The 15,784-nt window shown below is 40.8% G+C and overlaps 1 protein-coding gene across 16 annotated transcripts in view; it reads left to right on the plus strand.

Moving 5' to 3' along the window:
- DLGAP1 (DLG associated protein 1) overlaps window positions 1-15,784 on the plus strand; it is a gene marked incomplete at its 5' end in the record, with an annotated part of 323,664 nt that overhangs the window by 64,113 nt on the left and 243,767 nt on the right. For all 16 annotated transcript variants that reach the window (XM_081253129.1, XM_081253128.1, XM_081253120.1 and 13 more), the window contains one exon: window positions 3,097-3,311. In XM_081253129.1, coding sequence (XP_081109255.1) covers window positions 3,097-3,311 — 215 coding nt within the window. The remainder of the gene's footprint in view (window positions 1-3,096; window positions 3,312-15,784) is intronic.

Consider the following 15,784-nt stretch of genomic DNA (forward strand, 5'->3'; position numbering starts at 1 on the left):
ATAGTAGCTGCAGCACATGACTCTCCTTTCTTTTCAATGGAAAGGGAGTAACATTTCATGCCCTGGCCCCTAAACAAACTGGTAAGCTTTCCTTGAAAACAATGTAACCAACCAGCACCTCCTCTTTTGCTTTCAAATTTAAGAGACATAATAAAAACTGTGGCTCAAATTATAGCGACTTTGCTGGCCCTTATTGTTCAGCAACAGTATTTTTCTTCTCCAAAGTCTTGAGGTTCTGTTTCTTTACATTTTTCCTGGAGCTAGTTTCTGTATTATTTTACATGTAATTTATTGTAGGCTACCTTTCAGTATATGAATAATGTATTGATTTTTAAAACCCATTCCAAAGCAAATCACTTCCATAAACTTCTTAGCTGCTATCACTTGAAAAATATGTTTAATTGAAACATATACACATTAAATACTTCCCAGCTGGTTCCCTTAGCAACAGTTGCAGCCTGTTTCTAGTATAAGACCAAGTTTCTACCATTAACTAACTTTGAAAAAAACAAAACACCTAAACAAAAATTTGCCGTGTTTTATTTCATAAGCAATATGAGCTTATAAGTTGTCATTGGTCTCTGACATAGTTCAGAGAGCAACACTTATGAGCTGTGCATCAGTACTGAGAAATGGCAAGCATCGGCTGCCTCCTCTGTGACCCTCAGCTGTACCAACTTAATTTATAAGATGTAATTACTGAGCCAATAATGAGGTCCTGAGTATGATCATATCTTTGCAGTGACTCACCTGCCAATGGAAGGAAAACAAGACTGTTCTCAGCATTTATAATTTCCCTAAGAAGTCTCCCTGTTGCTATGGTGATGTGGATGGGTTTTTAGCTAAAAAAGCAAAAACTCTACATTGCTACGACCACAATTAATAAATGGCAAATGGATCAGATGTGATGGATGACAAAGGTGTCACGGGACTATAGTTGTTCGGTTCTATAGGTGCCACAAGATCATACAGATAGAGACAGCGTCAAATATGGTCATGGCAAGACCCCAGGAGCTGCTGGGCTGGAACTCTGCCCCTTTGTAGCTGGGATGTTGGGTGAGTTACATAACCTCAGTTTCCTCATTTGTAAAATGGGGATAATAATAGTGCCCTTAGCTGTGTGGATCAAATGAGTTAACATTTGTAAAGCATTTAGAACAGTGCTTGCATATAGCAAGCATGATTTAAGAGTTTGTTAAATAAAATAAGCTGCATAGTGAAGCTTAACCAAACTTTATTGGTAGTTTTCAACATTAGAACCTACAAACCACTGTTTTCAGGTCCAGGAATAGTAGCATCTCTTCAGTCTGATGTTTCTAGATATACGTTTTCAAATTATATAGAGAAATGTATAAATTAAGGAGGAAAGCATAGTGCTTTTAGTGGAATGTCTGTTCTCAGTTCCTAGAACCAATCATGTTTAAAAATCTATGTCTACTCTGTGTGTGTATCATTGTGGACAGTTAACACTTTAGATTTAAAATTTGTATGTTATTAATCATAAATTTTAGATCAAGTAAACACTTATCTTTGAGTTAAACCAAAAATGCTTTGGACCCTAGTGCTGCCAGTTATTAGTTATGTGTTCTTTGGAAAATTTCTTAAGCTCTCTGAGCTTCTGCTTCTCATCTGAGAAATGCAGAAAAATACACAGAGTTGTTGTATCGATGAAACAAGATCCTATAAGCAAATTTCTTAACATAGTTAAATGTTAATAATGAAACATGGCATTATTTAATGGATAATCAGTGAATAGTTAGCATGAAAATATTCAATACCTTTTTACCTTCTCAGTGCAAACCTGGCCAGTTCTTGAGAGTCCTTCCTGGATCCTCCTTCCCTATCACCATTACTGATAACTCCTGTTCCTAGTGTCTCCTTAGTGCATAGTTCATCTATGACACCACATCTGAAACTTGCTAGCATGTTGACTTGGAACTGTTGCCAAATTTTTGTATGCTCTGTCTTCTCATCTCTGTTATCAGCTTGTTGAGGGCAAGAACCAGCCTCCCCATTTTCTGGTCTCTTTTAATTAAGCCCTGTGCAGTGTTCTGTGCACAGTACGTAGGGTGTTCGTTACTTCTTAATGGATACAAAGAGTGGCCATTATTGTGTATTTCTTTTACCAAATGGAGGAGATATGAGACCCTAGGTTGGGTCCATGTTGAACTGGGGAATCTAAGAACTGAAAATAAGGTCAGAAAGAAGCCCTCTGTAGCACAGTGTGGTGCCCTGCTGAACTCAAAGGAAATGATTGTAGAAAGAAAAACGAACAGCGTGCCAAGAACATTGTCTTGAGGGGTCCCCACAATTAGGGACTTGGAGCAGGATCCAGCAAAGCTAGAGGGAAAGAACAATCCAGATAAGTAGTGGGTAAATCAGGTAAGTAGAGTAACCAGAAAGCCAGAAGGGGAGAGACTCTTAAGAGGTGTTTTGAGAGAGAGAGAGAGAGAGAGAGAGAGAGAGAGAGAGAGAGTGTGTGTGTGTGTGTGTGTGTGTGTGTGTGTGTGTGTGAAGAGGCCAAGAAAAATTTAAATTAAGAAAGTGCCACTAGCTTTTATGAGGAGATCATTGGAAACCTTCAAAGAGTGTTTCAAGCACTCTATGGAGGCTGAATCCAAATTAAGAGGATTCAGAAAGAATCGGTTCTTGGGAAGTGAATGCAGCTGGTATAGACCACTGGTTTAGGAGGAAGCACTATGGATACAAGATGCTCGAGATGGAAGATGCAGGGAAGGTAAAAGAGAAACATTCCTGAATTTTAAATAACAACTGAAAACAAATCATTGAAAAGCTCAAATAAAACCGCTTTCCAAGGGCATCCGTATGCCTGACAATTATTTTCAGCGTGAGAAAAGGGAAAAGTGAATCAAATTGTTGTAATGTTTCCTAGTACACAGGTTCTTTCAAAGCTTGAGACATAGATTTGCATGTATTCAAAATATTTTCAGACCAATTATGGTAAAACACTACTGTTGAAAAGTTAATGTCTAAAGTTTTACATAATTACCTGTATTACCCATATTCACAGTCAGGAAAGAAAAGAAGAAGATAGACTTTTATAAAGCATGAACTATCTGTTTTGTATCTGCATAGGTCCCTCAGGATGAATGGACAGGGTACACCCCTCGAGGTAAAGATGATGAAATTCCCTGCCGTAGAATGCGGAGCGGCAGCTACATCAAGGCCATGGGAGATGAAGACAGCGGGGACTCGGACACCAGCCCCAAGCCTTCTCCCAAAGTTGCTGCGCGAAGGGAAAGCTATCTCAAGGCTACTCAGCCATCCCTTACAGAACTCACCACACTCAAGTAAGTGTTTCCAACGCTCTACTTCCGGTAGCCCGGCCCCCTGTATAATCACCTACAATCCGATCTTGCAACTTCTAGCATAAATGGGGCAGAAAACATCCCACAGATGGAGCACTTTGATGTATTGAATGTTCTATTGATTTTGACCTTGGGTCTGACTCATACATCCCAGTGCCTTCAAAGACATAGGCATCCAGCTGCGCCCTGCATAGAGCATAAGCTGAACCCCCAACCTTCCAAAAGAGTTTGCAACAATCCAGAATGGCCTCTAAAAAGAATTAAGATTTCTGACCAGTGAGGATATCTGTGTATCCCCACTCTTGGACGTTGTTTAGCCGCTAAATCTGTGGGGCAACGCTTCCTTAAAAAACTCTTGAATTTTTCAGATGATTGAGTAATAAAATAGAGTAGATTATCTTGGAGAAGGTTATAGAATATGGCTATGCTTAAAAATTGGGTAATATGTGAAAATTCTTGACAGATGTTTTTAAACTTGGACACTCGATACATATTATAATTTGTAAGACCTTAAAAAATTTTTTTTGTTTTGAAAAATATGATTCTAAGTAGTCCTTACTTCAGTTTGTGCTATTTGTAAACAGAGAACAGCATTACAAAAGAAACTACTGAAACTGATTATTGTAAGGTCTGATTTAATTGTTTTTTTTTTTTTTTTTTTTTTTTTTTTTTTGCGTTATGCGGGCCTCTCACTGTTGTGGCCTCTCCCCTTGCGGAGCGCAGGCTCCGGACGCACAGGCTCAGCGGCCATGGCTCACGGGCCTAGCCGCTCTGCGGCATGTGGGATCTTCCCAGACCGGGGCACGAACCCGTGTCCCCTGCATCGGCAGGCGGACTCTCAACCACTGCGCCACCAGGGAAGCCCTAATTGTTAATATTATTTCTGGAGAGCAAATCAGAGCCTTGGAACAGATAATCATGTGGATCATTTGGACTAAAAAAAGTATTATGGGTAATTAGTATTTTTAAGTGCCTTTGATTCCATATTTTGAGGAAATACATATTACTATTCGTGCATTTATATTGCATTACAAAATAAAATATTAAAAGGCAAAGTAAATAAAACAGAAAAAAAACCAAATCCATCAGATTGAGGAGAAGAAACTAGATTATTAAAACCTAGAATATTAAAAAACAGCTGAATTCTATCATAGAAATGTAGTCAAATAGCAAACTATCAATATATTATATTTTAAAGAAGTGACAGAGAGGGTCCCCTCATGAATTTTTTTTCAGAGGATCATGTGGAACCACTGTGGATCATTTCAATGAAAAATGAATACCAATGACATTAGTAAACCAACCCAAGAAAAGCAGCTCTTTCTTTCCTTCAGCTTCTGGTTACCCTTCCTCTTTGCCTTTATTACTGCAGGTGATAGTTTCCTAGTGTTGCCATGACCAAGTACCATGAACTTGAAACAGTACAGATTTATTATCTCACAGTTCTGGAAGCTGGAAGTCTGAAATCAAGGTATTGTCAGGGCCAGGCTCCTTCTGAAGCCTGGAAACAATAATCCCTCGTTGCCTCTTCCTAGCTTCTGGCTGTGTCCGGCCGCCCTTGGCATTCCTTGGCTCGCAACTACGGCACTTTGATTTCTGCCTCTGTCGTCACCTGGCTTTCTACTTTCCGTGTCTTCACGTGGTTGTCTTCTTATGACGCCAGTCATATTGGATCAATAATGACCTCATTTTTAACTTGATTAAATCTGCAAAGACCCTATTTCCATGCAAGGTCATGTTCACAGGTATTAAATTTAGGACTTTGACATATCAGTGTGGGAAACACAATGTAACCCCTAACCCTGCCACACAAGGTAACAGTTGATCACAGAAATGGAAAATACAGTCGGGTCTTCATTGCGCTGTGGCACCCGTCACAGAGGCTCAGAAATGAACTGAGCCAGTCTGAAAAGAACTGGATTTGTAATAATGGCAGTGGGCCGAGGTGGTATGAAAATTGGGGGGGGGGGGGCAAGGAACCTTCTGGGAAGTATCTTCTGTGAACTTTAGAATATCTCTCCCCTAGAGGCAATCAAAGGTAGTCACAGCCGTGGTGTTAACTGACATCTTCTAGAAGATGCAAAAAAACGGGGATGCTTTGGGCAAGAAATTCACTTGGACCCTCAAGATCTCAGTATCCTCAAATGCAAACCAAGCAGTGGGATTCTGCAACTTCCAGAGTCCCTTCCACCCCCTTTATATCCCATTCATTTACCTATTGGGATGCATGTCACATCAGATGCACGACGCTTTGGGTCGTGGGGGATGAGATACAATGAGTCCTGCTGCTCGAGTCCTACCAGGGACGAGGAGAACAGAAAAGAGCAGAGCCACAGGGGAGGGTGCGGGGAGTGCTCTAAGGAGGCTGAGGACAGGGGAGGTGCAGAAATCAACTTTCACCATGGAGTCTTGGACCCATCTCCTTATTAGCTTCAGGGCTGTGGGGAATCTGCTCTGAAGTCACTGGAACTCTTTCACTTTGCTTCCACCTGCTGTTATCTTCCTTTAATGTCCTGGAGCCTGTTTTTACAACCATCCTATATATTTTTTTTGCTGTTCAGAAGTTTGAAGAGCAGAAAAAGGTGAACACACAGATAGTGGCTAAACGGATGGTAGAAAGGTCAGGTACCTGAGTATCAGAGTAGTGACTGCACTTTTCTTCCTCCAAACCTGTGGGAATTCCAAAGGGTACCCAACTTACTAGGGGACACCTACTACACTGAAAACGGCTTTTCTTTTCTAAGGATGGAGTTTCACCAAACCACCTCTGTCACCCTCTATTCTTTCGTAGGCAGGACAACAGCTCGCCGCCATTCACACACACCTTTCTTCCCTGTGCCACCATCACCTCCCCCAGACTTATTTGTCATAGTCTGTTTGTCTCCATTCATTTCTCCCTCATCTGCTCCAGGAGCTCCCTTTCCCCGTACGGTCCACATATGAAGCTTCCATCATACTCAACAACACAGGTGTCTTCGTGATGTCTAGTGTAATGAGATTTCAAGAGGTACACAAGGGGAAGAAGGGGAATACACTAGGAAAGCAAAAATTCGGACATGACATAACTCATAATCCATTCTTTTCTTTCTTGACGAGGTTTTGACTGGAGCTCATTATTTGTCTAGTTCGAAGCATTCCATCCCTCATAAGAAAAAAAGATCCCCATATCCTGGAATTCTAGTTCCCCAAAAAAGAAAACTATATTTTTGTTCCTACTTCTTTGACATTTAAGTCCATTTTTTTTCCTCCTTCCTCCTCGGCAATTCACAGCTTTAAGGATGAATCATAGCCATGAACCAAGATAACTAAAATTAGCCAAGTGAGATGGGGCAAACATTTTGTTTGAGGTTTTCAACTCCCATCTTCTCTCAGGAATGTTGGAGAAGAGGCACTCCTACACTTTCTTACATTGTTTTTCTTCTTTCTTTTCTGTTTTCCAAAGGCATCTTGAGAGCTTATTTCTGAGGCTAGTTTTCTTCAGCTACTTAATGTCAATGATTGTGTCTTCAGATAGATAAGGCCTAAGGTCAGTTGAACATTCTGGAGTCAGAAGGAGTCTTGAGACAATGAACTCCATCTTTGGGCTGCAAAACTTCTGTAGCTACTCTCTGAGGACCATTATCTCTCCCACTCCCTTCTCTTCTCCCACAGATAGTAACAAATCCCTTCCCCTCACCGCTAGCTTTTCCTTCTTTCTTCATTATTAACTAACAACGAATTTGAAATGGCATATCACCCAAGAATATTAGTATTTTCAAAAAGAACTTCTCAATGTTTAATAGTAAATTCTCAGGCAAGGAGGAGAGAGGTTTGGAGGCCCAAGTTCCCTCAAAGCAGGTCACCACAGCTTGGCTCTGATGAGGGATTTAAGTCTTTTACTTGGATTTGCTATAATATGCTATTTATTCTGGAAAGGAGACTCCTGTCTGCCTCCATGATTAGGTAAAGCCACGTCCCAATCCCATCGTGGACTTTTATTCAATAGACTGTAAAAAGAACTTTTAAAAAATGACGTTAAGTGAGCTGTCATGTAAAAGATTCTAAAGTTAAATTCAAATAAATGTCCATTAATCCTAAGCAAATAACACTTTAAAATCTCTTCGTAGTTCTTTATCCCTTCATCCAAGCACTAAGAAAAATTTTCTCCTGGAAGAAATAGTCAGCCTCTGATATTATAGACTTTGAAACTCCTCTGAAATCGGTGAGATGGGCCCCAGGCTTCTGTGCATGCTTGGCTCTGGAGAGGACCCGTCAGAGCTCCCAGCAGTGTGGATAATGTATCTAACAAAAGGCTTCAGGAAGATTTATTTTCAATCCTAAATGCTAATTTATTTTCAGGATGGTTAATCCTTGAAATCATCCTTCTTTTTCTAATCCTGAAAGTTTTTTAAACAATAAATATCTCTATGGCTTTTGGCAACTGGTTTGATGTCTCTGAGTCCCACCACCCCCTCCCAAATTAAATGAGAGTCTCATGCTCTTAGCTTGGACGGTTTCACTTAGATTACTCCCTCTCAGCCCCACCCCAGCCCCGTGCAGACAGCATTAGCTGATCCCAGAATTAATGGATCCCAGCACCCTCCCAACTGAGTACAGACTGGGCCTCAGATCCCTTCTCAACACAGAGCTTCAACCACACTTCTCATTGACCAGCCATGACACAAGGTGCTACCCCTCATCTACATGGTCTCTGAGGAAACTTTCAGCACTAATGTGTATAATTATAAGGATGAAGCACAAAGCACTGGCAGTTCACAGTCTGAAGACAAAAGAAGGTAGTATTGGTAAACGAAATAATTTGAGAAGAGACAGATGGGGTTGTTCTCCTTCACCTTTAATTCTGGAGATTTAAAATGAGTCAGCTCTACATCAGGAACCCAAAACTGTAGCCTCTTGCTGGAGTGTCTTGTTTTGCTTATCTATGTAGAAGTTTCCTTCTCCCTTTTTTCTCTCTAGACACACTACGTCCTCTGCTGTTTCTTCACATTCCACATGCCCCTCCCACCCACCTACAGCTCCTTGTATTCCTTCTCTTCCCAGAAAAAGGAGGGGGCACGGGCTATGAAGATGGAAGCATGGCGATTTTTTTTTCCTAAGGATGTGAACCATATTGAAGAACGTAGCCACGTACATCTTTCCTTCTTTGTCTTAAGTGGAGGGAAATGTCTCTGTTTTCCTTTGTTGTCTGTTTTCCCCAAATGCTTTGATATTCCGCTCCTGTCCCTCAGTAACTGTAACATATAGCAGCAGATGCCCCTTCCAATGGGAGGATGAACAGACTAGCATAACCCAACACTACAAAATTGTGAGTTTACGTCCTTTGTGACATAAACTCAGGATAGTTTCCCATCTTTCCCAACCGTAACACTGTCTTCTTATATCCTCTATCCTCCCAACCCCTCCCCCCAAAAAATAAGAAGAAATGGGGAAAAGTTTAAAACAGGGAAACTCATTCATTTACTCATAGACAAATTATCTAAATACCTTTGAACCCACTGCTAGAAAAAAACAGCCTGGTTAAAAGACAAAATAAACAAACAAAACCACTGGTACAAGAAATTGCCTATTATATTCAGTCCCTGTCACCATGCGCAGCTTAAAAAAAATAGGTCTCTCTTTGGGGTGTGAATACCCTCCTCCAAATGAGATGGGCATGTGAGTATCATAGTCTGTATCCTAGTCTCTTGCTCTTTAGCAAAGACCATTTTGGAAAGGAGCCTGCATTCACTGCACTGTCCCTGCAATGATCACAACCTCAGAGACGAACGAATTGTCTGTGTCTCTTTGAGGAAGGTGAAGGAATGAAAGGAAATGCAGATGCCTTTTAGAGAGAAGGAATGGAAAGTTTAGAACACAGGAGAGAGATCTCAGTTTTAATGAGGTTCTAAGTGCCTGAATGAATGCTCAGGGCTTACATTTCTTTGTCTTGCTTTGTTTTGATTGTTTAATCACCATAACTCCATACATGAGATTTTCCCCACTTTACAAATGAGGAATCTCTGTCTTAGGGAGATTAAATAACTTGTCCAAGGTTACATGTCAACTAAGGTATGAGGCCAGGGGCTGAAAGCAGAAAGAATAAAAAGCTGGTTGGAATGATGGACTCACCGAGACTGCAGAGATGAACAAAAGATATGAAAGAGGGTCCAAAATGGAAGAGAAAAGGAAGATCAACTGGGTGCCCAGGAAAAGGAGCCATTCAAGGCAGATATGGAGAATTCAGAGCAGATTTGAGGGGGATGTCAGAGGCTGCAGTGAAATAAGTTCTGACCTGGAAGTGCAAGCAGGCAGACATGCAGCTGAAACAGGAAGGACCTTGAGAACATCTTGACTCAGGCTTGGCCTGGGGTAAAGAAAGGAAAGATCAAATGACCAAAGGATTGAGGAGATTAAGAGTTAAGTAGGCATTGGCTGATGGGGTCATGGGGAGAAATGATGGCCTCTTGGGAGCCTGGGTTCAGCCAGGTCGGGACAAGTGTAGTAGCAAACCCGGGACTTGTGTGTGCTCTGTGTCTCTACAGTGTGTCAGCTGGGCCTTCCTCACATGCCCCGGCCAGGTGTGGCAGTGTCAACAAGGCCCTAGAGACAGTAGAGAGATGGGGGCAAGGGAAGACCCCAAAGAGAGTTCTGGAAACGAAAAGTCCTCACTCCTTTTGGGCTATACTACGTACTATCCTGCCAGGGAGACTTCTGTTTGCAAAGACTGTTAAAACTCCTTTCCTTTGCCCATCTGTTTGCAACCATTCCCTCAATTTCATATCTGTGTTCCCTGTTAAAAGTTCAGACAACCAGGTATAAAGAACACGCTAATAATCGTCAGAAATTTTATTCGTGTTTCACTCACTCATTTATTCATGTAATACATTTATTCAGCACCTTTAATATTAAAGTACTGTGTGAGGCATGTACACCTTGGTTTCAATAAATTTATTAAATGCTTTACTAAAATATGGTTTTCCAGGGTCAAGTAGGAGTAAATATATATATATATATATATATATATATATAGAGAGAGAGAGAGAGAGAGAGAGAGAGAGAGAGAGAGAGAGAGAGTTGGATATACTCTCAAATCTAAAAATGGCAAACGCAGGCACTGTAGAAATGAAAGGAATTAAAATTCAGAGGCTGTTAGTACTAAAGTTGATCATTTTGTTCAGAAAAATCCACTTTACCTGGCACGGGGAGGGTTTTGTTGTTATTGTTCGGGGATTTTTTTTTTTACAGTTTATTATTTTGTCAGGATAGTTCAAGTTATTAGCTTTGCTGTCATTTTATATCATTAAGGAAATCTCCTCATGGGCCTCAGATGGCAGGATTGAAAACAGCTCCTTGAAAAGGACCTCTAGGCAGATGTATTAGAAGCTGCCTCTCATCCTTTTTGAGGGAGGCTGGGCATAAGTCCCAAGTACATGTACCTTTACAGAGGATGCATATGAATAACAAAACCGTCAACATCCCTATATATAAAACAGAAAGAAATGAGATCAAAACTGCAGGCAAAGGAATTTAGGTTAACTGCAGGGAGGAACTTCTAACTGCAAAGTTTTTAATTATTGCATAAATTAATTTGGGAATTTTGAGAGCAACTTTCCCAGGCATCTTTTAAAACAACCTGAACTCCCTTTCTCTGAGCACATTGATAACTCTGCTTGGCAATTTGGGTGGAACAGACCAAATCTCTGTATCAGATTTTTCCAGCCTGTGGAGTCTAAGTCTTATCATGTACACTGATCCTATATTTTTAAGATAAGCATGCAGGAAGATGAGATTTCAAGGTGCCCACATAATTCACTGCTTCGTAAGTACATCACTTCTCTTCCTGACCCTTCTGCTTCAATCAACTAAATTACCATTTTCCTAAATTCAGTCTTGAAACGTTGTGGTTCACCTCTCACCTCCTCAAGCTTTAGAGCTTCCCTTCACTCACGTGGATGACTGCAATGGACCAGTTTGTCTAGCTGCCTCTAGCCTCTCTTGGCAACCACTCTTCCCAGAGACTTTCTACCAGGTCACCGCGAAATCATTTCTGAACCCCAATTGTCTCTTCACATGGTCCCCAACAGCGTTCAGAGTTTCTCTCTCCTTTGAGAGCTTCTTCCCTGCTTTCCTCTTACAAGGATTCTATGCTTCTATCAAATGGAGCTCCTAATTGTTCTTAGGGTCTATTTTGCTGGCTTCAGGCCTGTCCTAGTTGGGATAGGCTACATTATACTGGGAATAAAAAACAACCCCTAAATCAGAGAGGCTTCTAACAACAAAACTTTATGTCTTGCTCATGCTACCTGACCATCTTGGGTCAGTAGGGAACTCTGCTCACCTTGGTCACCCAGGACCAAGTTATGGGTACAAAACCTCAACAAAGGCTCCCAGAGTCACCAAGGCAGGGCACGAGCACAGGGTCTTAATGCTTCCTCTTGCAAGTGGGACAGGTCCCCTCTGTTCCTATTTATAGGCAAAAGCTAGTGACGTGGCAACGTCTATCTTCAAAGAGGGCAACAAAAGCAATCTTACCATGTGTCCAGGACATGGATGCACAAAACAATATTTGGCAAGCAGCACCAATGACTATCAAAGTCTGTCTGGACACAACATTTTTGGCTTACTGTCTCTCCCACAAGCAAGATATATTCATGCCCCACCACCATGAAGGGGAGAAAACCCAAAAGCCCCGTCCTGGTCCTATCATAGCCCCATCAACCTCAAAACGTATGGTCTGTGGGTGATGTGTGATAGCCTATAGAGCAGGGAATGATGCACTGGTCCAGATGTGGCTCCTCTGCATCTGGAGACCTGCAGACTCAAAACGATAAACGATTTGCCTCCCATACACCCCATACATAATGACAGGAGAAGGTCAAACCATCCACAATAAACATTCCCATTCAAAAAGGAGATAGGGGGCTTCCCTGGTGGCACAGTGGTTGAGAGTCTGCCTGCCGATGCAGGGGACACGGGTTCGTGCCCCGGTCTGGGAGGATCCCACATGCCACGGAGCATGTGTCTTTGGCTGTGTCTCTGCTCGCTCAGACTCTTCACCCTCCCTCTGCCTGTGAATCTGTGGTTCTCAGAAAGCTCCCTGTTCTTTCCCAACCCCACTGAGCATCGTCAGCCCACCTGGAGGCTGGAAGCTCAGCCTGGCAGGTACACATTACCGTGTTAAAAATATGATGCAGCCATGCCTCATACTGTCATCCATGCTGAACATGGGCCTATTTCCCTCAGTTCATCTGGGGAATCCCGTCCTTTCTAGTTCTGGGAGGAGGAGGGAAGTGGATGTAACAAATCAGCCTTAACTACTCCTTTTAGAATTGGAGAAGGGTTCTCTTCAGTGATTGCGGTAACTGCTTCGCACCCTGTCCAACTTATCTGTGAACCCAAATAAACCAATGAGGAGGATATATATTTGCTCATCTATCCTGATAACTAGGAATATCTTAATTTGCTTCCAAGCCTATTTTTCAGGATAAATAATTGTAGATAACAGTTTACCAAGTGTTTTCAGTACATCTCATTTGACCCTCCCAATGGCCTCAGAAGGAATTTAGAATTGATTTTAAACAACACTTTACAGATAATCGAAGGGTTTCACATGGTTATGAACTTCACGAGGTAGAGCCGGGCTCTGCTTTTCACTCCAGCTTTCTTCCTCCCACTGCCTAGTGGAACTCTGGTCACTTTTCCCCCAGCAAGACTGTCCTCGCCATCTGGACACCATTCCTGACTTCCAGCTCCGAAACTTCTTTTAGTTCTTTGCACCACTTCTCTTTCCCAGAAAAAGCAGAGCTGAGAACTCAAGGCATAGATCCAGGTTACCGACTGCCTATGAAATTGCTGCCACCATGGTATCATCACCCCTGGGCCAGATTTCAAGAAAGATGGACACTTGACTGTGAGTGCAGGTACCTGAGAAGATCGGGCTGGTCCTAGAGATCGTGTCTGGAGAGGCTGGGATTAAAAAGCCAAGCTGGGACACTTTCCCTGGTTGTTTCCCTTGTTTCCTCCACTCAGTGAAGAAAGGTTGTGTCAGAGTTTCAGAGTGAGAGAAGCTAAGGATTAGAAGGACTGGCTACGTTCTTTAAGCCTGAGACTGTGCACTTCCTCATTTTAAGGAATCACTCAGCGGTGTCGTCTGGGTCCAACTGGCCAATGAGAGCCGAGGGTTCACATCTCCTCCCAACTCCACACTTGGTTTTGTCACCCTGGTAACTTGATATTGGCCATGATGGGAATATTTATACCACGGAAATCAACAAACCCTACCAATCAGATATTCCTCCTCCCAGAGAGCCAGTTTTTAAACCTTTTCCTCTATGCCACTGTACATTATCTTCATGGAGTCTTGATTCTGAGATAAGATGAAAGAAAAATCTTAGAAGCAAAGCTGGAAAGAGCTTTAGAGATGATTCCTACCCTGTTATATTACAAATGAGGTGGAGGCCCAGAGAAGATCAGTGACTTGCTTAAATTACTGGGCAAGTTTTAGGACCCAGGTTTTAGGACCCAGGTTTTCTCATGCTCAGCCAAGAATTCTTTCTAGAGAAATCAAAGTTTTCAGCAGCTACATTCCCTGAGGGAGACAAGAGAAATATAAAATTCGGTCTGTATTGCAAATATCTGATTAAGCACCACCAAGAGTGATGAAAACTGTTTTGTATCATTATTTGTAAGTTTCAAAATTACATTATGTATGTTACCTCAGCCTATAAGTGCTAGATTTGTTCAGGAAATAGGAAATTATTAGGAAGTAGAAATAGCAAGGGATGGCTTCCTAAAACAGAAAGGATTCAGCCTGGAATTTGAATAATTACTCAGAAGTAACAGACTGGGGAGGGCAAAGGTGTCTGAATATAAAGAAACCAAGCTGACTGATACATGAGGAGTATTTAAAAATGGGAAACTGTCTTTGGAAAGATAGTGAAGACTTTTATAAGCAAGATCCTTAAATATCCAGAGAATTCATTTTGTTTTAATCCAGTTAGTGAGAGTGAATTGTTGGTGACAAAAGGGGAATTAAGTGATGTTTTGTTTCAGAAAGATGGCCTGTATGATGTGGAGTGAAAAGTCAATTATAGGAGGGTTTTTCCTCCCATTTAGATGAAAGGTTATGCTATACTATTTTCACAGGTATCTACATCTAGATGGATGTTTTCTGACATCTCAGTATTCATTCTTTCTGTAGGGAGGCTTTATGGGTGATTTCCTTTTCTTTCTTGTGCTTTTCTCTAATTTTGTTGTTTTTTTATTATTTGTGTTTTTTGTTAGTGTGTATTTAATTTTTTTAATTGAAGTATAGTTGGTTTACAATGTTGTGTTAGTTTCAGGTGCACAGCAAAGTGATTCAGATATATAAATATATATGTTTCTTTTCAGATTCTTTTCCACATAGGTAGTGTATATTTAATTTTAACCCAAAAATTGATCTCAAAGAATAATAATGACTAACACCTAGAAGCACTCCCTACATGCCAGTACATATAATAATATTAACGGTAATGGAAAAGAATATGAAAAAGAACATATATATGTATAACTGAATGACTTTGCTATACAGCAGAAATTAACACATTGTAAATCAACTATACTTCAATAAAACAAATTTTTAAAAAATAATAATTCTAATGGTACCTATAAGACAGAAATTATTATAGTACTGGATTATTCAGTGAGGAAACTGGAACACAGGAGGTTAACTGACTTGTCAAAGGGTACAGAATTGGAGCTCCACAGCCAGGATTTCAATCCAGAGCCCATACCATGAACCACTATACTACGCTGCCTCTGGATGTAATCCAGAGACAAATCATATGCAGAGAGTTTGAAATCAAGTAAAGGAAGTTGCACTGATCCAGACATGAAATGCTAGAAGTGTAGACCAGGGTGATAGCAGAAGAGGTGATATACAGTTAAACAGGTAAATAAAAATATCAAAAGTCAACCAGGAATGGATAATTTCCCCTTTTATTGCTATTTTCTCTTGTTTATCACAGTGATACCCTACATCACAACAAATGCCATGCCTACGCACCTCTCCTTTCTGTTTAGGGATAATTGGAAGATTTCCTTTTTTATTATTGTAAAAATAACACTCGTAAAAATTTCAACAGCACCAAAGAGTATTTTAATAGTATGTAAAAGTCTTCCCTCCCTCTCCAATCCCTTTTTACCCCTCCTTAGAGGTAAGAACTGTAACCATTTCTTGTGTATCAGAAATGTCCTATGCACACATCTACACTTTCTTTACACACACCTATTCTACAATTTGTTCTTTTCACTTAAAATTATTTCTTAAACATTGTTTTATATAAGTGCATGTAGATGAACTTTTTTTAAAAAATTATTTTTAACAACTACAAAGTATCCCATTGTATGTGTGTACAATAATTTAGGTAACCACTTCCCTCTTTTTTCAAAAATATTTTTTTAATATTTTTAATACTTATTTAAATAAATGTAAT

This window comes from Mesoplodon bidens (genome assembly GCF_964165515.1).
Source record: "Mesoplodon bidens genome assembly, chromosome: 13".
In the NCBI taxonomy this organism is placed as follows: Eukaryota; Metazoa; Chordata; class Mammalia; order Artiodactyla; family Ziphiidae; genus Mesoplodon; species Mesoplodon bidens.